Raw genomic sequence first — 23,083 nt, 5'->3', positions numbered from 1 at the left:
GTTAATACAAATCACGTGTCCACACATTATTTCCATAACATGTTTGTTAAAACGTCTTCCAGTAACTGGAGAATTAAATTGGTATTTATACTATTCCAAGAAAAGATGTATTGGTAAAGTTAGTTATGGATTACTGCGCAATTAGACTATTGAAAAGAGCACTAAAAATGTTCATTCTTGTAAACTGGATGGATTGTAGGAAGAATCCTAGAGGAGTGACGTGTTTTGAACATGAAAAAATTACAGGGCATTTTGCGATGGAAAATACGCTATAATGCTATTGCCAAGGTGCTCAGACGTCAGATAAAACATGATCAGACGCGACATATGGACTGTAAATGACATGGTAAGACTGACAAATCGTTGTAATACGACGTACGTAATCTTTGTATGTGTTTCATGAAGTCAAGTTTAAGAGTTGAACTGAACATTCTTTTCACACATGCTTTCTTGTACTATGTAGAATAAAACAAGTTAGTCATCTTGTTGTTCTGGGCTAATTTTAGAATTCGTTAGGTTTTTGCATTAGGAATGATTGTGTTAATACATCGTTAGTGTAAGTATACAGCCAAGAAAAAAAAAAAACCAGCTGACACCTACGAGACCTCCTGGTGGAACAAAAATTTCCAAATCATAAGATCTCTCATGTGAGAAAAGAGTGCCAGAGAATCTCGGGTAAGTGTAGTAAAGTCTTGTGTCACGTGACCAGATAAGCAAGTCGATAATGGGGCGTGACAGCAGGACAAATTGAAGTAAGGGTTCACTAAAACGCTGAAATTCATTGCTTAAGCCACATAAACGAGCTTCTCGAAATTTGACAGACGGAATACAAACGTTTTGCTCTCGATAAATTGACTGAGTGTTGTAAGTAACGAAAATATAAAAATTCGTTTCGCTCAGTATGTGGAAAAGACAAATGATCAGACTGGATTTTGGAAGACCATGGGGCTTCCGGCTCTCTGGAGGAGTAGGAACTGGACGACCAATTGTGGTTTACAAGGTAAAATTGAGCTAGAAGTACCACTGGTAAAAACAAACATTTCTGCCTTATGATTATCCATCGTTTCAACAGAAATACAAACCACATTAAAATTTTAAGTTCTTTAAAAACTGAGGTGATAAATAAACTTTATAAAGAAAACACGTGTTACGACGTTCTGTCAACATTGTTATTCATCATTAGATAAATTTACAATTTGCCGAAACGTCGTAATTTTTCTTGTTCTCGTTTACATCTTCCCATTTAGCCTTTGTAAAAAGTATCTATTATGTAATTCTTCACTTCTACATGATTTTCAATTAATACTAATAGGTTAATAAAGATTCATGGAAATCACGAACTTAAGAAAGGAAAGAAATGTGCTATCTTCGGTCGAATTAATTATACTTACAACAAAAAGAGAGTTTCGGTAAAAAAGGGAGGTTTGATAAAACAGTTATTGCGAAGTAATAAAGTTCTTTAAGTTTGACCGAGTTTGTGACAGGAAGATACTGGATGTATTGTAAAATAAGCCTTTATTTAAAACTCAGAAACTACATTATGTAACACAAATTTTGTTCCTGGGTAGTATGTGTTATTTCTTAATTGCTTATGTTGTCAAAGTACAGAAAATGGCCATTATTCCCTTTAAACGTTGCTTTGGTGACCTGGATAACGAAATTTAGAAATTAACCTATTTTCTATGTAAAAACAAGTAAATTTGCACATTTTCATTTACATAAGGTCTGAATAAAACAACATATGAATCAAGATTTACATGTATTTATACTAAAGTTATATAAAAATGTTTAGAAGTGAGTAGTTTTTTCGAGATTTGCGACTGTAACGTAAATCACTTTTACGTTTCAGCCCCCAAATACAGTCTCCCATCCAGTTTTCGTTATACGTTCCCAGGTCACAAAAGCAACGTTTGAAGAGGAAAATAGGTCTTTTTTTCCATTTACTTTAGGCATAAGCAATTGGAAAATAACACCATTTGCCCAGGAACAAGAAAAAGTAAAAATTTTGTTACACAGTGTTATCAAAGTTGCCTAAATGCACAAAACGAAGGACAACGCCTCTACTTGATGGACACACATCTCTACATTATTCTGTAAATTTATCAGGATGCTTCGTTTCTCTGTTTGTTTTATTGTATTTAAGCACAAAGCTACACTGTGAATTATTTGCGCTTTTCTCACTAAGGGTGTTTAAACATAAGTTTTACGGTATAAACACCCAAACTTACTTATTAAGAACCAGTTAACACAATCTAACCTTTAGGAGAGTATTACTATTTACAAAAGGAAGTTAAACTTCACGAACGAAACTGAAGAACTTAGTGTGGGAGAGAAGGAATGAACTAATTAGGATACTCAAGTTTTATAAACCAAATTCTACAGTGCTACACTCTCAAAATGCAAGCGCCCCCTACGTTACTGTTGTTCAATGCCAATGGAACATATGGATGGTTTTTGCTCTCAAGGTATCAAGGTATTTTTTCTTTAGAATACATTGTTTTCTCCACTCAAGCGCAAAGTGTAGCTTTACAGCCGGTACACCTATGGGCAGACCAGGTGCTATCTCAAAAGAATAAAAAAGAACAAAAGTAGTTAAAACGAAAGTAATTTATCGACTTTACTGATCATATGTTATATGAAAACTACATCTGCAAGGTTAACTATAAACTATTATATTGCATGAAATATAACATAAATTCATAGTTACAAGATATACATGTATTGAAACAGAGCCTTTACGAACATTTTGTTTGTTTGTATTTGAATTTCGCACAAAGCTACTCGAGGGCTATCTGTGCTAGCCGTCCCTAATTTAGCAGTGTAAGACTAGAGGGAAGGCAGCTAGTCATCACCACCCACCGTCAACTCTTGGGCTACTCTTTTACCAACGAATAGCGGAATTGACCGTCACCCACGGCTGAAAGGGCGAGCATGTTTAGCGCGACGGGGATGCGAACCCGCGACACTTAGATTACGAGTCGCACGCCTTAACACACTTGGCCATGCCGGGCCGCCTTTACGAACAAATGAAACATAAACATACCCAAAAGTCAGATATAAAACAAAAGTGAACCTACGTAGTAATAAGATCACATTATTCATAGTGCCTAAATGTACATATATATATATATATTTCTAAGTTGCCACACCTAACACAAGAATAACATGATGATTAGGGACAAATAGAGACTTGTTGGTCCATCCTGAATGTCCAATCCTCTAAGCCAAACTCTTTGAAACTCATTCAAATTTACTGCTTCCACAGCATCTGAAAACAACTCGTTCCATAAGCCAACCACCCTATTTGAAAAATAAAATTGTCTTAGCTGAAGACAGTTTTTACTTTACCTAAATCTAAATATGTGTCCTTTAGTTCTATAATTTTCGCTCTTAAGTATTAAAAATGTTGATGCATCGACATTATCAATTCCATTTATACTCTTAAACACTTCAATCATATTCTCTCTGACTCTTCTTTTCTCAAGAGAAAACAATTTAAGGTTCTCATTCTTTTCTCATATGATAGACTCTACACCTCAGGAACCATTTTGTTAACTCTCCTCTGTTAACACCCTTATCCTTATCTACTTAGGCAATAACATTTATAAAGCATATCAAAAGACTTGTGAGGCAAGATTTATTTCTTAGTAAAACCATGTTGACTGTCCGATAAAATTTTAAACTTTGTGAAATGACTTTGCAAAGTATCTTTTATCAGAGTTTCCAAAACTTTTCCCACGACTGATGTTAGACTAATAGGCCAATAATTACTGAGACAACTTCAAGTACCTCCGTCGATAATGGAAGTGACATCAGCTAATTTCCAATCTGTTGATACTTGTCCACTGTTCAAGGATTTACAAAAATTGTGGCAAGTGGCTTATATATCCAATCCTTAACTTCTCTTAATTATGACTAAACGACTTACAAAATATTGTGACAAGTGGTTCACATATTCAATCCTTAATCCTTCTTTAAAACCATCGGGAAAATGAAAATAATATCTGGCCCTGAAGCCTTATTATCATTTAAACATTCCAATTTTATTTGAACAAACTTGGAATTTATGAAATTGTCTTGTTGAACTTTGTTTTCATATATCAATTGCTCAAGATGAGAAATACTTTTTAAGTTTTCGTTAGTAAAAAAACTGAAGAAAAGGTAGAATTTAATAACCTTATAATCATCAGATACAAGCCTTCCTTTACCACTTCTCAAGGATAACCTTATAATCATCAGATACAAGCCTTCCTTTACCATTCCTCAAGGATAACCTATAATCATCAGATACAAGCCTTCCTTTGTCACTTCTCAAGGATAACCTATAATCATCAGATACAAGCCTTCCTTTACCACTCCTCAAGGATAACCTATAATCATTAGATACAAGCCTTCCTTTGTCACTCCTCAAGGATCTTATCTCTATCCTAACATTTTGTTAGCCCCTAACATACTTTCAAAATCCTTACTGATAATCTTTGTATTTTAAGCCATTTTTTTCACACATCCTTTTCGATGTCCTACTTTCCCGTTTGTCCAAATTTTTTTGATCTTATATAATCTTCTAAATCTTTTATAATACCAGTCAATTTAAATTTCTTAAATTTGTGATAGTTTTCTTTCATTTTATATCATTTTTTTTAAAGTTAGAATTAAAATATCATTATTATTGATTTCCATATGTAGGAAAATATCAAACCTAACACAGCAATGATCACCTGTACCTAGGCGTTCCTCAATTTCTACCTTGTCAACCATTTCTATATTGGAAGTTAACAACAAATCTAAACTAATATTATTTCTTGTAGGTTTCTTGACCAACTGGTGAAAAAAGCCATTGTTAACAGTTTCCAGAAACCTTTCTACATCATGGTTTGACTCTAATATTTCCAAGCCAATATGTCTGAAACTAAAATAATCTATAATTATGACTACATTAACAGCTGAAATTTTAATCTCATTGTATCGTTTCTCACTAATTTCATCAGTTTCATCTGGTGGCTTGCAACAAATTCCTCCTAAGAGTTCTTCCTCTTAATATTCAGTAACAGAAACTTAAATGTATTCAGTCTTCTTGCTGCTGTTTTTAATATTCCGAAACTCAACAGGATGTAGCTCATAATTTCCACACAGAACCACTATTTCTCTTTTCTTCACTACTGTGTCTCTATTAAAAAACCTATAACTATTTATTAAAAAGAAATTTCTGTCATTAAAATCATCTATATTTAGCCATGTTTCAGTTATTCAATATTCTATTCTTACTAGATATTTATATTTTATTTCTTATACTTCTGGCATAACAACAGTAACAATTTAGCCTATTTTAATAATTACTATATTAAACTTTCCTTTATATATTTATTTTATTTTATTTAGTTTATCTTGGCCCTCACCACTACCTAGTACAACTTTTAAACTTTCCTTATAGCTGAATTAATAGCCATAATTAATAAAGGGTATTAATTAATACCCTTTCTAACTTAAGTGTAAACCATCCAATCCAAACGTTTCCCTCTTCTCACTGACCTGATCTCTTAAGTCTAACCAATTGGTCTGCTTATCTTTACATATGAATTTTAGCCTAGCATTTAGCCCTAGTGACCTATTTAAACTGACACAATTAATTTATTACCTTTATCTTTAAATACTTTTATGAACCCATGTAGTTATCAACTTGCTCCTCTGACTTACTCTAGGTAGGAACTAGAGAGGGCTCAGCACTAGAGCACACGGCCTTGATGGGGACCCATTGATAATATTAGTCTCTGTAACATTACATCGGATGTAGGTCCTACACAACCTTAAATCCGCCACTGTCTAGTGTAAACAAAAACTGCATCGTTGCCAGTTAGCTTTATTATATCTCTTGCTCTGTCAGTTTTGTCATCCATCTATGCCCCATAGTAGCATAATCTAACTCTTTTCTACATAAGCCAAGGGCTGAAATATGTTGCTCAACAGAATAAGTTCTTTACAACTAAGTTCACTACTTTTGACATTAATACCACCCTTTATAACTTACTGAAGGTCGTTGCTAATCTTAGTTGATGCATTACTTGCTTGTAGGCCTGGCATGACAAGGTGGTTAAGGCACTCGAGTCAACATCCGAGGGTCGGGGGCTCAAATCCCCATCTCACCAAACATGCTCGCTGTTTCAGCCGTGGGGGCGTTATAAAGTTTCAGTAAATCCCACTATTCGTTGATAAAAGAGTAGAATAGAGTTAGCGGTGGGTGGTGATAACTAGGTGCCTTCCCTTTAGTCTTACACTGCTAAATTAGGGATGGTTAGCGCAGATAGTCCTTGTGTAGCTAAAAGCAAGCTGTTGTGTAAAGAGGCAGTGATTTTTGTCTCGCACACGAATCTCTAGTTGTATGATTTCATTTTTACACGCATAAAAATATTCCTTCGTATCTGAAAAATCTTTTGTATTAGACTAGAAAATACAAATAGAATTAACACACATCATTTATTTCTTCTATATCACTGTCCGACTTGTGGCTCGATGACTAGTTTTCTGGATACTGACCTGCAGGCCAATTCGTATGCTGCGAGTTAGCGACAAGTTTAGTTGCTAAGATCCAAGGCTCGGTTCCCCGCAGTGGACAGAATGCAAATAGTTCATTGTGTAGTTATGCGCTAAAACATCAACCAGTTGAAGAGAAAATTATTGCTTCGTATTTTGGATTATTTAAAAGATTATTACGACTTTTAAAAACATGTTAAACGTGACAATACTACGATGCTGATTCGATTTTCAATGGTTTCCGAAATAATTAATACTTCCAGTATAGGAATTTTATTGGTTAATCAGAACGTAATAAAATTTAGACAGATAGATAATAAAAAGCTCACTTCTAAATATAATAATTTAATACATATTAAGGAATTAGGTCAAATATAATATTTTATATATATTTACGGGGTAGGGTTTGTTTTGTTTGTTTGTTTTGAATTTTGCACAAAGCTACTCGAGGGTTATCTGTGCTAGCCGTTCCTAATTTAACAGTGTAAGACTAGAGGGAAGGCAGCTAGTCATCTCCACCGACCGCCAACTCTTGGGCTGCTCTTTTATTAGAGAAATAAAATATTTTAATATCTGTATGTATACGGGATAGAGGAAGGTAACTATAACGCTATTTCTTCAGAACAAGTTCTGATTAAACTGGTTTTATAATACAAATTACACTAACTGTACCAATCACATGAAGTTTGACGTATGCCTCATAATCTTATCTAAATGGTTAGAACACTCTACGAGTCGCGATTTCGAATCCCTGTACCGAATAAGCTCGCACTCTCAGTCATGGGGACGTTATAAAGATACTATCAATTCTACTTTTAGTTGGTAGTAAAATAGCCTAAGAGTTGACGGTGGGTGATGTTGAATAGCACGTGATATCAGCTGTGTAGTAACTTATATCCCACCCTGTATAAAGATTAACTGGAATATCTGTCTGTATATATTTATACACACGGTGAATTAGAAATAGCAGTCTTTAATATGCTTTATTAATTTAGATTTTAGTGCTGTATTTGTATCGAGTTTCAATGGAACAGTTCCTTTCTGTACTATGAATATACGTTTTACTGAATTTCAAACAATTCTTTCCTTATTCTGAATGTTACAAAATGATAATAGTTTTTATATAGAAATAAATATACATGTACTTTTATTTGTTTGTTCTTATCTAACGTTTGAACTTAATGATCATAGTATATCAAAGGTATTCTGTGTCACAACTAACATCATAAGACGTTCATCATTAATGTCATCTTACGTGAATAATAATAATAATAGCAGTTTACATGAGTGGTTTCTCATCTAGATACGACGAAAAAGCAAATCGCACAACGTATTATTAGAAGGAGATGTGGTGGAGAGTATCAACGGCTACGTGACCAAAGGTCTTACTCATGAACAAACGATGGACATCGTTGACAAAGCTAGTAATATACTTGTCCTGAAAGTCTCCAGGTAAGCCAGTTTTCGTTGGCAATGTTTGACGTCACTGTCACTATGAAAATTAATGGTTCATAATCAATTTTTGTTCAAATGTTGCTGATTTTCGGCGTGACTTGTCATATGTTGCATCACTAGCGGTCTGAATTTGATCAGTTTTTTGTGATGTAGCTTCTTCAAGCTTGAAGGGATTCAAGGTAATGAATTCCACAAGCATTGGTCCGACGTGGCCAGGTGAATAGAGCATTCGACTTGCAATCTGAAAGTCACGAGTTCGAATCCCTCTCACACAAAACATGCTCACCTTTTTAGTCGTAGGTGCGTTATAAGTGAAGATCAATCCCACTATTTGTTGATAAAAGTGTGGCTCAAGGTTTATATGGTGGGTGATCATGACTAGCTGCCTTTCTTCCATTGTTAAATTAATGACGGCTAACGCAGATAGCCCTCGTGTAGCTTTGCGCAAAATTAAAAACACAAACAAGTTCAAGATCATCTTATAGAAGATCAATCTTATCAAATTCCAATTTTTTTTTCCGTACAGAGTGTCAACCGTTTCTGCTTAATTATGCTTAGCAGCATAGATTTACGTTCTTCCTGATGGTATGTTAAGAGAAAACATTTCAAACTTAACTTTACTTGAAGAAACATAAAGACATGTAAGTTAAGTAACGCCTCAACCAGAATTACAGAGTTCATCGGATACGTTTTTCGTTATTAAAAAACAATCTACCCCTGACTGGGCGATGAAACAGAAATATATATATAATCATTATTTGTGTGACTATCTCTTCCCATGCTACTCAGCACAAACACGATAAACAGTATATTCGGACTCGGCATGACCTGGTGGTCAAGGCACTCGACAAGTAATCTGAGGGTCGCGGTTTCGAATCCCCGTCACACCAAACATGCTTGCCCTTTCAGCTCTGGTGGTTATTGTTATGTAAAGGTCAATCCCACTATTCGTTGGTAAACGAGCAGCCCAAGAGTTGGCGGCGGATGGTAATGACTAGCTGCCTTCCTTCTAACACTGCTGAATTGGGGACGGCTAGCGAAAATAGCTCGTGTAACTTTGCGTGAATTTCAAAAATAAAGCAAAACAAACAGTATATTATGTGAATATTTTTGCACAGCCACCTGTTTACTGAACACAGCGGCAGAATATGTTAGTTCTGCCACCTGGTGACTGAAACAGGAATATTTTGTGAATTTGTTCTGGCCCTACCATAAAACAAGCTCTTTGAATACATGACTGGAAATAATCTTATTTACATTTTCGGGCTAAATCAAGGATATTAACTAACGATGCTTAATTTAACGTTTCTGAGCCTGCTGGCACAAAATTCTTAGTTAACTGGAAATAATGTCCTTTTTACTTAATAGAGTTGAGTCAGCAAGAGGGAATTCTAAAAATAGGCTTAATTCTCCCAGTTTTTAATACATGCAGAATTTCCGTGTGTTTAGATGTATTTTTTTACATGGCTTCACTTGTGAACGTTTAATGGGTAACCTAGATAAAAATAACCACATCGCTAAGTTAGAAATGAAACACAAAAACGTAAATAAATTTCAAAATGTAATTACAGACAAACATAACGACAGGGTTCACTACAGGACTTATTTATTCCTGATGAAGGCCAAAGGCCAAAAAGATGAGCAAGTAAAACAACTTGTAAAATTTTCTCAAATTCACGGTCGTTTCCTGTATTTCTAGTTACGTACTATGGTCCAGACAGCATCATACAAGTTTCAAAACGGAAAAAAAGAAAAGAAAGAGATAAATCTTTAAGCACGCTAACACAAAGATTTGGATTGCATATTTATTGAAACCGAAACTAAAACCGACCCCTCCACAATATCGGAATTAAAAACAATGCGTAAACTAAAGCTGTTTGGAAAAAATGTATCTTAATAAAAAACATCAGTTTGGGGCGTATTCAACGATAAAAGAACTATTATTTTGTTCAAATTCTGTGTTTACTAGTACAACATTTACATTTGTTTAGTGCGATTAGAAATCAAATTAAACATTTATAGTTTCAAGAAACAAAATATTAGTTAACACCTGAAAGAACAAAAAATCCTGTAGCTGTTTAACTTTGGTGTAACTTGTTGAGAAGTAAAGACGAAATAAAAATGTGAATGAGTAACGTTAAGTAATAAACAAATATATAAGATTGGTTAAGTAGTAACAAATTAGTAAATAAATTTATTAACGTTATAACTACCAAATCAATACACCTGATTAAAATTGCAACTAGCTCCACCAACCGGATAACTGGAACTGACTACTGCTGAAAAAATAAGAGGCCTTCAACTCATTAAAGTTGTAGCAATGGAAAAAATACCGATAAACGAAGATGTAACAACCGAAGAGCTGAATAAATACAACAGATTACAGTTATAACAATAAATTAATACGAATGATTAATACGGTATCAATTGGATAAGCTGAGCTGATTAACGCTGAGACATCCAGATAGTTAGGAGTGAATAAAGCTGTAACAATAGTGAAGATATGACTGGATAAAGCTGTAACAACCAAATAGATACAACTTATTAACACCGTAACAACTTGATGGATGCTTGCGTGTGTGGCTCTTGTAGATAGACAAGCATATATTTTTATTAATAAGAGCTTGTTGCTAGAAAATATATCAAATCCTTGGTTTCACTAGAAAAGGTTTTCACATAGTTTTGTCTCTTAGCCAGAGACGGAAATTTTATCTTCATAAATGTTGTTATATACATTTTAGAATAACGTAAAACAATGGTATACGGTATTCAAAATAAGGTAAAATATCTAATACTTGATATAAACTAACTTGCCTTAAACTTAAAATAGTTTTAAAATGTATACGCTGCTAAAATAGAATAGATAAAAACACCCTCTTTTTTTTCTCTTTTAATATACAGCTAACTACAAAGGTGACAACAGTTATTACAATAAGGCACACTCAAAAACATTGACATGTATAGCAATAAGGCACACTCAAAAACATTGACAGTTATTACAATAAGGCACACTAAAAACATTGACATATAAAGGTGTAAGAGAATACCAAATGAGGACTACAGGGTTCTTCGACTAATGCTAACCTAAGCTGTGTTAAAAGTATGAACTATTCAGTTCCAGTTTTACCCAGTTTTAACACTCATTAAACGAACAGCAACGTTTTTGATGTTGCCAACAAGGCAGTTGTGTTAAATAATAATTACTTCTGATAAGAATATTCTCTGTGTTTAGAGTGGTAATAAAACTCAACCTGGTCTTTTGTGTAGTTAATTAAGCATACATTTCTTACTTTTCTAGTTATAAATATCAGAATACTTTTTGTCTTCAATATTTTTGGCCGTAAACTCGGTAATATCTCATGAGGTTCAGCCAGCTTGGAAAAAACTTAAGTTAGTCCTAAAACAATCATAATAATAAAAGTATCATTATAAACGACAAATTAAAATAAAAAGTAATTACAGCGTTGCTACATTATAAATGTCTTCATTCTTCAAGGCCCGGCATGGCCAGGTGGGTTAAGGCGATCGATTCATAATCTGAGGGTCGCGGGTTCGAATCCCCATCGCACCAAACATGCTCGCTCTTTCAGCCGAGAGGGCGTTATAATGTGACGGTCAATCCCACTATTTGTTGGTAAAGAGTAGCCCACGAGTTGGCGGTGGGTGGTGACGACTAGTTGCCTTACCACTAGTCTTACACTGCTAAATTAGGGACGACTAGCGCAGATAGCCCTCATGTAGCTTTGCGTGAAATTCAAAAACAAGACATTACCGTGAGTCATTAGGTTAGTAAAATGAATATCTTCACTTTCTTACAATTAAAAATTCACCTTGGAAACAAAGCAATGTTTTAATAATCACTGCATTAACCAAGAAATTTAAAATAATAATGATAACAAGTATCTGACACACAGTAAAATTATAGTGCCGAGAACATGAAACATAGAACAAATGTAGAAGTTGAGTTGTAGAATACATAAAGTTATAGATAACTGTTTGTTTTTGTTAAACACAAATCAACACAAGGGGCTATCTATGTTGTACCAACCTTAGGGAGCGAAACATGATATTTAACGTGATAAGTTTTCAAAGACGAGTTGCTGAAACGTAGAAGAAATATAGTAAAGAAAGGACGAAATCTAGAAAAAAATATTATAACAAGTAACTGAAACCTAAGGTAAATGTAGTAACAAGTAGTTTAATCGTAAAAAAATATGGTGACGGAAAAATTAAAAGTATAATAACTCTAGTGGCAAGAAAAGTAAACAGGGAATAAACACAGTGAGGAGTAGCTGTAATGTAGAAGAAATATAATAATAAATATATGATATGTTGAATGAATGTAGTAACAAGAGGAAGGAAAGTAGGAGAGATGTTTTGACAAGAAACTGAAACATGAAATAAATACAGTGACGAGTGGCTGGGACGTAGAATGAATGTGGTGACGAGAAGTTGAAACGTTGAATAAACACTATGACATTGAAACTCCGAGAATGCGTGTAAAGTTTTCTGTAACTTAAAAATTCAAGATTTTTAATACAGTTTTAAAGCACATGGAAATTACTTATGGAATTTAAAAATTAGAGGGTCATATTTGTAGAAGATTAGGTTTGAATTTCGCGCAAAGCCACACGAGGGCTATCTGCCCTAGCTGTTCCTAATTTAACAGTGAAAGATTAGAGTAAAAACAACTAGTCATCACCACACACAGCCAACTCTCAGGCTACTCTTTTTAACCAATGAATTCTCGGATTTATCTTTACATTATGAAAGGGCAAACATGTTTGATGACGGGGATTGATTCGAACCCGCGACCCTCAGATTGCGGGCTAACCATCTAGACATGCAGAACTTGTATATAATATTTATAACATAGCACCTGTACTTAGGTAGTCATGCGGAAACCTGTTATATAGAACATTAGCGCGTATCTGTAATTGATATTTCTTAGTTATTACTGTGAGATTACACTTAAGCGATACGTCAAAAATAGTGCAAAATCTATTAGTTTAGTAGACTATACGAAGTATTGTCTCAGGAGAATCATGATATCCTGTAATTAATCTAATAGCCGTGATCATGGTACACAAAACTGTTGCTCATAACACAAATGTAACCTCAAACATGTCTCTCGACCTGACGAAACTATTTCACGTTTACTTTGTTGAAAACGTATGCTTGTTTATAGTTAAGCACAAAGCTACACACTGCCAACCACAGGTATCGAAACCCGGTTTTTAGCATTGTAACCCCGCAGACATACCGCTGTTTGATGAAGATGGATGCAACTTGATGATTAATTCTGACGATATCCTTCTAGTTTCGTTTAACAACTTACACAGTAAATAAAAAAAAAATTTGGCTTCATTTCAGGGTTAAAGTTCAAGCGTTTAATCCTTTCTTTTTTTGATATCTTTAGATGTATTTTTAACGTTTAATTGGAACACAGTTTATATAAGTTAACCTGAAGCATTTAACTCAAAATCAAAGTTATAATTATTAAAAGTATAGTTATTTTTAATGTTTTCAAGTACAGTTTGTATAATTTTCGGTAGGCCTTTTATTCTTCAAAATTAAGTTACTCGTAAACAGTAGAAATAGTTTATGCCAACTTTAATTTTAGTTTCAAAACTATGTATACGATCCCTAAGAAGGGATCACTTTGAGTCACCAATTCTTACAACAATAAAACGAATATCTGATTACGTTGCACAACGCTGTGCAATAATCAATACAAGTTTTTCTACTCCAGAAGTGTAAATTTATTCTTACCAAGAGAGGGTTGGTGGACCAAATTCTTGAATATTTATTTTTCTCAACATCTTTATTATTTAATCTATCAATGAAACAAATGACTTTAAAAGCAGTCTTGAATATGACTCATAATTAACATATTTAAGGCTGTTTTATGGTAAATAATTTCAAAGAAATTTCAAGACTTCATACTTTGTGTGCATTGCAAGTTTTTTACTCATACACGAAGAACCCAATAAGTTTTGGTGTGGTATTACCATTAGCCCAATAATGAATATGTTTTTGTTTCACAGTACTTATTACAACATTATATGATTTAAAAATTATCAAATTAGTTTTCCAGTGAAGATTTCTGTTTTATGATCTTATTATTTTCCATTGACTAATATGTTAAACTTGCAGATTTTGGTAACCTGCACTGAAAAAGGCAAGAAGCGAAATTTTAAAATTAAAATATTTTGAATTTCAAGAGAATAGCACTAAATGTTAAAACCCCAACAAGTAACATTGGTTCCGGTCATCAGAAGTATCGCTAAATACGATTCTATTGTAAGTAAACTGACAAAAATGGCTCGGCATGGCCAAGCGTGTTAAGGCACTCGACTCTTAATCCGAGGGTCGCGGGTTCGAATACTCATCACACCAAACATGCTTGCTCTTTCAGCCGTGGGGGCTTTATAATGAGACGGTAAATCCCACTATTCGTTGGTAAAAGAATAGACCAAGAGCTGGCGATGGATTTTGATGACTAGCTGCCTTCCCTCTAGTCTTACACTGCTACATTAGGGACGGCTAGCACAGATAGCCCTCGAGTTGCTTTGTGCGAAATTCCAAAACAAACAAACAAACAAACAATCGCGCGAAATTCAAAACAAACCAATCATTACGCGTCAAAATGGTGTCTATTATTTTCATTATCTTTAAATTATTCGTTTACTTAAATAATGAATTGTTTTAATATCAGTTTTACACTGCTAAATTAAAGACGGCTAGCGCAGATATCCCTCATGTACCTTTGCACGAAATTTAAAAACAAAGAAACAATTATCTACACAACAGCTGCCATATCCAGTGTTTAATAAACCTTTCATTGAACACTAGAGCTCATTAGGCCCAATGGGATACGACAGACATAGTAAACACTCTTTGTATTAACAAACTGCTTTAACAAGAAACGTTTCGTTGTCAACTATATTAAATTGGTAAACTGTAAATTTTATCAATTTTAAGTCATTACGCGTGGCCAGGCATGACCAGGTGGTTAAGGCGCTCGACCCGCAATCTAAGGCTCAGAGGTTCGAATCCCCGTCTCACTAAACATGCTCCCCCTTTCAGGTATCGGAGCGCTATAATGTGACGGTCAATCCCATTGTACGTTGGTAAAAGATGATGATGACTAGCTGCCTTCCCTCTAGTCTTACACTACTAAATTAGGGACGGCTTGCACAGACAGTCCTCGAGCAGCTTCGCGCGAAGTGGCCTGGCATGGCCTAGCGCGTTAAGGCGTGCGCTTCGTAATCTGAGGGTCGCGGGTTCGCGCCCGAGTCGCGCCAAAACATGCTCGCCCTCCCAGCCGTGGGGGCGTTATAATGTGACGGTCAATCCCACTATTCGTTGGTAAAAGAGTAGCCCAAGAGTTGGCGGTGGGTGGTGATGACTAGCTGCCTTCCCTCTAGTCTTACACTGCTACATTAGGGACGGCTAGCACAGATAGCCCTCGAGTTGCTTTGTGCGAAATTCCAAAACAAACAAACAAACAAACAATCGCGCGAAATTCAAAACAAACCAATCATTACGCGTCAAAATGGTGTCTATTATTTTCATTATCTTTAAATTATTCGTTTACTTAAATAATGAATTGTTTTAATATCAGTTTTAGTTATTTATATATTTTATTTCAATTAACTCTGCTCATCTTTTTGAGGAATCAGCGAGTTAGTATTTTTTATAATCACGATGCGCTTCAAGTGACTTCAGTGTCAACGGGAAAATTAGTAACTACAGGAACGCTCAATGGAGCGCATACACCGCCACACGACGTTTATCATATTCGATTATAAAAAAATACGAAACTCTGTCCGTATGTCCGTCGTTGTTAACAAACACGGATTATTTTTGGCCTAATAGTGACAAATAACATTCTACATATGTCCACCAAGTTTCATCAAGATACTAATATTTTTGGCTGAGTTATAGAGCAAAAATATTTGAAATAACGGTCTCCATATTAATAAATTGGTGATTTTTGGAAATTCGTGACGTTGTTGTAATTTTGACTTTAGACATTGAACCTCCAAAAATTAATTACTTCTAAGATGGGTCATGATCCAAATGTACACCAATTTTTGTCGAAGTCCATTCAGCTATTTTTGAGAAACCTTACTGACAAACACACACACACACTGGGGTGAAAATATTATCTTCGTCCGCCATTGGTGTCAGAGGTAATCATAAGGACTTGTCACTGAAAGTAAACAATAATGCAATAATACGTCAATAACGCTAATTCTATCGACGAGACCTTTCGCCTGATACCAGATTTCCTCAGGCTGACTGCAATACGACAGACACAGCAATGATCGAGTCTTGACTTCCTTGACACAGGCAAACAAATCTAGCCAACAGAGCTCATACTGAAAACAAAAAGTGTTTCTACTCAACACTTTTCCTCGATTTTGATATCAATATCGCTAATCAAACATCAAGTTCAAAAGTTTCAAGTGAACTGACTCTTTTAATTTTGAAAATATTATTTTTCCTTTTCCGGATAGGAACATTCCAAACGAGTTGCATTACAACGTGTACTACTTATAAATTGTTAAAACGAATTACATTTATTCTGTGTTAAAAGATTGCGTGAACAGAGCTCATAAATTAATTCTCATTTTTTGCACACACACACGGTTTCTCCGATTGCATTATGAACTAAATTTATTCAGTTTTTTCTACTGTGGGTTTAAAATTTTTACAGAATATCACGACCCTTTCTAAACTTTAAATTTCACGTCTACAGTTTCTTTTAGAAAGAGTTTAAGATAACACTGATTAGCCTTAGTGTATTGTTCACCATAAGTTTACGTCTCTTTAGAGTGAGCTCTTATTATACATAGTTAATAATAACTATATAAAAGTTCCATATATGGTATAACATTATGTTAATTATTAAGTTACATTAATTTTTGCTAATTGCTTTAACTGTCATATTTGGCATTGTTATCACTTCCTTTTCTAAGTCTTATTACACTTTAATTGTCATATTTAACATTGTTATCACTTTCTTTTCTAAGCCTCAGTATTATTATCGAATCTTATCGTGATTGTTTTTCGACTAAGGATTTAACTTTATGTGTTGCTTCTTACTGTTCCATTTGTCAAGTGACAGGATTGGTTAAAGACGGTTTAGTTGTGTTAGACACGCCTATCAGCATACTTTTTACATTCTTTTTCTTTATACTACATTTAACATAAACATATTTTCTCCAGAGTACCAGTATTCTAGCTACTTATTGTACGACTCATATATTAATTTAATTAATTTATTGTTATTATTTCGTATATTCATAAATATGAGCCTTTTGCTGTTCTTCTACCTAACGTACTTAGAAAGGATTATAAATTTTGCTTATATACGTGGTTCAACTGATGTTAAGTTGTCCAATGAAAACATACCACAGTGCTCGAAGCTAAGAACTAGCGCTTATGTGTTCTGTAACTATAATATACTCTATTGTGTTTTTAATGTTATTTTCATTGATGAGTATGTTTAATATTTTTATTATACATAATGTTCTGCATTTTTAGCTTAATACATTCATTTAGAACTAATCTAAACCTCTTACGCTGGCTGAATCTCTGTAGATATCATTGGGTTTACGGCCGAAAATATCGTTAACAGTGATCATATCCAACTAATGAAAAACGCAGTTTAATCTTTATACGTAGAGATGTATGAAGAGTATACTTAATTGTCTATAATAATTACCAAATTATATTTTATTTTTGGTTTAAGTAGATGATACGACTCTATTCCCATCTGTGGTTCAGTGTTAAGTCTGTAGACGTATAACGCTAAAAACCAGGTTATTGTGGACGCAACACAAATTGGCCATTGTGTATACGAAACAAACATGTTCTGATATGAGTCTAATATTAATTTATTACTTACTAAGTTAGAAGGAAAATATCGTAGGAGTGATGTACCCAGTTGTAAAATTAACCGGTTTCACATTTGCTGTGAACAATACATACAATTACAAACTACGTAAATTACTAAAATAGGTAAACATATAGCGAAGTTCAGCTTTAAGGGGTTAAAAACTGTGGGTTGTGTTTGTTTTGTGACACAAAAAAGCTACACAAATGGCTATCTATGCTATGCTTATCAAAGCTCGATTTTTAGAGTTATAAGTCCTCACATATACCCCCAAGTGAGAGTTTATTATAAGGCACAAATCTACACTGTGGACTATCTGTGCTGTACTCACAACGGGTATCGACTCCTAAGTTTTATTTTGGTGAATCCATTATTAAAGTAGAATCATCGGATATATCATTTTTAGTTTAAATGTGTACATCCGTGTTTTGTTTTGTGGCTAGCAATTCTTTGGGTCTACCTTTTCCTGTGAAATATAGTAATCAACATAACAGTCTTTTGTTTCGCTTAAATCGGTTTCACTCTCTTTCAGCCAGGTCACACATATAAAGTACGATAAGTAATGAATAACTTATCGTAGGTTTTCATATAATCATTTTCTTTCTTTGTGTTATTTTGCTGATCATTCTGTCTTCTGTTCTTTAGATTAAACTTAATTTCCTTTTTCTTCATCCAAGACCAGAATTAGACTTTATTCTTTAACAGTTTTGATCCGTTTGCCGCCCAGCTCACGTCACTTAATAACAAAATACAAACGTGGGATGGGTTTCGGCTGAGAATATTGTAAGATATTTCTGTTATGCTCATTGCAGTGTAGCAATAGAAAACTTTCTTTAATTGACAGACACAAGTTTGTCAAGCAGTAGAACTTTGAAACAGGTGAACCAGCTTCGAATCCAGTGTTAAGACAAAATAGTTCCAACACATTAAACTATGGGTGCATTATAAGAGTGGCAGTCAATCGCATAGAAAGGGTGGTATGTTGCATCTGAATATCTGCTTCCTTCTGATCCATAGTCCATAATTACTGACGGTGATAAATTGCCTTAGTAATATTACCACGAGTGAAAAATACAAATAATAACCACAGAATAATATCACAGACTAGTTCAATAACTTTAACGAGTTAAGGCTTCATTACGTTTTCTTGAAATGTTATATTAAAGCAATAATACTACTTTGTTAATATGGATAAACATTTTATATCATGATCGATACATACATGAATGACTTTATTTTTACTAAAGGATTTTCCCAATCAGATCGATCCAACAGGATAATTATCTTAATCTGGTCCATGCATTAGAATTATTAATCAATAATCAACTATGCTATTTTTAATTTAAATGTTTTTTTAAGTTCTACTTGGTAGTTACGACAATTTGCTGTAATATTTCGTTTATTACATGACTGACAAGACATTTGTGTAGCTGGACTGAATCCCTGGAAATTTTGTTCGTAAATTAGAATAAATTACGACGATTTACTCCTTTATCCCACAAACATAAACCAATAATCAGAAGAGGGCAGGGACACAATATTCAGCCAGGATAGTTAACAAATATTTCGGATTCATCCTTATGTGATAAAAGTGTTCAAGATTACATTTTGTGCTTTTAATAATGAAAAGAAAACCATATTGCTACAGAAGGCAGCTCATACTTTACGAATAACATGAGATAAAAACCAATGTTTACATTGTAACCATTGTTCATCAGATCAACAATTTCCTCAACATGAGATAAAAACAATGTTCGCTTTGTAACCATTGTTCATCAATCAACATCTTCCTTGACATGAGATAAAAACAATGTTCGCTTTGTAACCATTGTTTATGAATCGACATCTTCCTTAACATTAGATAAAAACAAACAATGGTCGCTTTGTAACAACTATTCATCAAGTCAACATCATACTCGTCAACTAGGTTTGTTGTTGAAATTATATTAGTTTTTTTTCGTGATCGCATAAACATCTTCATCAAGTAAGTTTGTACTTGAAATTATACTCGTTTTGTAGTCGACTCTCTTTAAGAGCATATATAGTTGGACCACACTTTATTATCATATTGTCGATATTGGTGTGAATGTGCTATTTGATCAACGTACCACACATGAACTCGGAGCGTACGTTTTATCATATTGTTGAAATTTGTGTGAATGTGTTATGTGGATAACACAAGAACTCCTGTTGTGCGAATATTAAGTGGTTAGAAAAGCTACATTTTTATTAAGGGTAGTGAAGTTAATGGAATTGTATGTTTGTTTTTTAGATGGGAAGAAAACCAGAATAACGCATTACCTCAAGTTACTGGAATCGCTTTGTCTTCGGAAAAAGTGACAATGACAGAGACTGAGGAAGAAACCTTTGAAGAACACATAGCACGGGTTAGAGTCATGAACGTTTTCTCAGTTATATTTATTATTGTGTCCAGTTGTTTGTCTGTTTAAACTGTTCCTAATCCAAGGCGCTAACTGTAGTAATGTAATATTAATTAAGGGTTTAGTTTGTTTCAAATTTCGCCCAAAGCTGCACTAGGACTATCTGCGCTAGCCGTCCCTAATTCAGTAGTGTAAGACTAGAGGAAAGGCAGATATTCATCACTACCCACCGCCAACTATTGGGGTACTCTTTTACCTACGAATAATGGGATTGTCCGTCACATTATAACGCCCCCACGCCTGAAAGGGCGAGCATGTTAGGTGCAACGGGAATTCGAACACGCGAATTACGAGTCGAGTGCTTTAACCACCTGGCGATTCCGGACCCAGATTAATTAAGGGACTATGACGACCTAAATAAAACATGTTGAACGTTTTATAAATTTGAACTTTCAGAAACAAAATTCTATAATCGCTTAAGAAAATTACCGTGTGAAATGAATACGTTTAATATATCAAGCACAAATAAAGTAGGCTTAGTTTGTATCGCATGGTTACATTATAAGGTATAAAATGTTTATCACGAGATATAATCAACGGCTTTTAGCTTTGTTTTCAAATTCTATTGTTAGGTAACTTTAAAGTAAGATACGTGGTAACTTTAATTAGCATGTGTTTCTATGTTATCTATAATTATCACATAGACAGACATCGTTTGGTTTCCATGGCCATGTGGGTTAAAGCGTTTAACTCATAAACTGAGAGTGGCAGGTTTGAATACCTGCCGCACCAAACATGTTTGATTTTTCAGCCGTGAGGCCATTACAAGTGATCGTCAATCCCACTATTCGTTGATAATAGAGTACACCAAGAGCTGGCGGCGAGTGGTGATGACAAGCTTCCTTTCCTCTAGTCTTACATTACAAAATTAGGGACGGCTAGCGCAGATAGTCCTCGTATATATTTGCGCGAAATTCAAAAAACAAACAAATAAACGTTTGTTTCAGTTTCCTCTACGTGGCCTAACTTAAATCAGTTTGTTGATTTTTCTTATCTTTATCTGTATGTAAGATCATTTTGACTTTACCTGTGTTTTTTTCCCATGAAAAACAGAACTCGAATGCGCTTCCAGATAATCTTGTCCCTTGATTAAGTAATGTTTTTTGGTACACTACATAATAATGATTTGATTAAGTAATGTCTTTTGGTACACTACATTGTAATGATTTGAGTAAGTAATGTCTTTTGGTACACTACATAACAATGATTTGATTAAGTAATGTCTTTTGGTACACTACATCGTAATGATTTGATTAAGTAATGTCTTTTGGTACACTACATAATAATGATTTGATTAAGTAATGTCTTTTGGTACACTACATTGTAATGATTTGAGTAAGTAATGTCTTTTGGTACACTACATAACAATGATTTGATTAAGTAATGTCTTTTGGTACACTACATCGTAATGATTTGATTAAGTAATGTATTTTGGTACACTACATCGTAATGATTTGATTAAGTAATGCTTTCTCAGAGGCAAATTAAGTAAACAAGATAAATTAAAAATTCCTTTTTTTCTATCAAACATTCCACATTTTATTATTTTCCTTACCAAAAAAGCTATAGAAATCAAAACAATAAAATTCTAGATTCAAGCCCTGCGATGGCCCAGTACATATAGCTCAATGGGCAACTTCGTGCTTAACAACAAACTTAGCCTGTCCTAATAACGTGAAATTACATTTTTATTGAAAAGTACATAAAATCTCTTCATCAAAATTTACAGTTGCGATGATTTTGAAAGTAAATTTAGAACAAATAATGAAGCTGTCTCAATAAAACTCCTTTCCTTTTTACATTTTTGAAAATTCTAGTGATTCTATAAATAATTCACATATCCATATATTTTCGATCTATAAAATGAAAAAAATAACATATTTTCCATTAAATACTTACAAATATCAAAGGGATAAGTATAAGCTGGACTAACTTTATTACTAGAGTTGCCTGAATTGTAAGCGGTCTATTCGTTGCTGAAGAAATGGTTTCGAATCGAATTTATAGTATGAAGTTTCTTTTCTTACAGAGAGACACTAACAACATCTCTCTCGCTTTCCAACTTCAAGAAGAAAAGCCTGGTGCACTGTGTTTACCAACTGTGAATGTTTCTATTCTTGGGTCGAAAGATGCAATGAAAATTACGCCAGCTTCAAGCGACCTGACCCCAGTGGAACAAGATAGCAAACTGACGCACCCTGAAGAAGAACCTCTCACTCACGCTCGAGGTATTTCCGAGGGCTTGTCATCCAAAAATGAAAGGCTGAAGAAAAAAGCTCAAGGTTTTGATGAGAACTTGCGCGAGAGGGTAACCAGTAATATTCTTCAAAAACAGTCGTCACGTGCGTGGGAGTGTTATAAGTTAGATTCAAACCATCCGCCTCATGTGACACCTATACGTCTGACGTTTTCTGGTAACAGTGAACCAGGAGATCGCGTGGATCTTACTTCTCTATCCGCTATCATCCCCGAAACGACCGATAACTCTTTGGCTCCGACGGGGCAAACTACCGCCATTCTTGCCCCAATGTTCAAAGTGAGAAAAATTGATACAAAAACGACTAAAGACGCAGATGAATATGTCTGGAAACCGCCAGGATTTAATTCACTACCACGCCCAAAAGATGTACCTTCATTTTCTCAGAAGTTTTTGTCCACGCTCTTTTCAACAGCAACAACTACCGTCACAACAACTACTACAACCACGGCGCTGACTTCAAATGTGACCACGGCACCGAAACAAGAGGTAATC

At 34.4% G+C, this 23,083-nt stretch overlaps 1 protein-coding gene across 1 annotated transcript in view; it reads left to right on the top strand.

Moving 5' to 3' along the window:
- The first annotated feature begins 384 nt into the window (after nucleotides 1-384).
- The window catches only part of LOC143255897 (uncharacterized), a 47,850-nt gene continuing 25,151 nt past the window's right edge, over nucleotides 385-23,083 (top strand). The window contains exons 1-4 of the mRNA XM_076512287.1: nucleotides 385-1,000; nucleotides 7,832-7,980; nucleotides 20,163-20,277; nucleotides 22,361-23,077. Of these exons, the coding sequence (XP_076368402.1) occupies nucleotides 902-1,000; nucleotides 7,832-7,980; nucleotides 20,163-20,277; nucleotides 22,361-23,077 (1,080 nt within the window). The 5' untranslated portion in view covers nucleotides 385-901. The remainder of the gene's footprint in view (nucleotides 1,001-7,831; nucleotides 7,981-20,162; nucleotides 20,278-22,360; nucleotides 23,078-23,083) is intronic.

Source organism: Tachypleus tridentatus, chromosome 7 (genome assembly GCF_004210375.1).
Source record: "Tachypleus tridentatus isolate NWPU-2018 chromosome 7, ASM421037v1, whole genome shotgun sequence".
NCBI lineage: Eukaryota > Metazoa > Arthropoda > Merostomata > Xiphosura > Limulidae > Tachypleus > Tachypleus tridentatus.
This window is presented reverse-complemented; position numbering and strand designations above follow the sequence as displayed.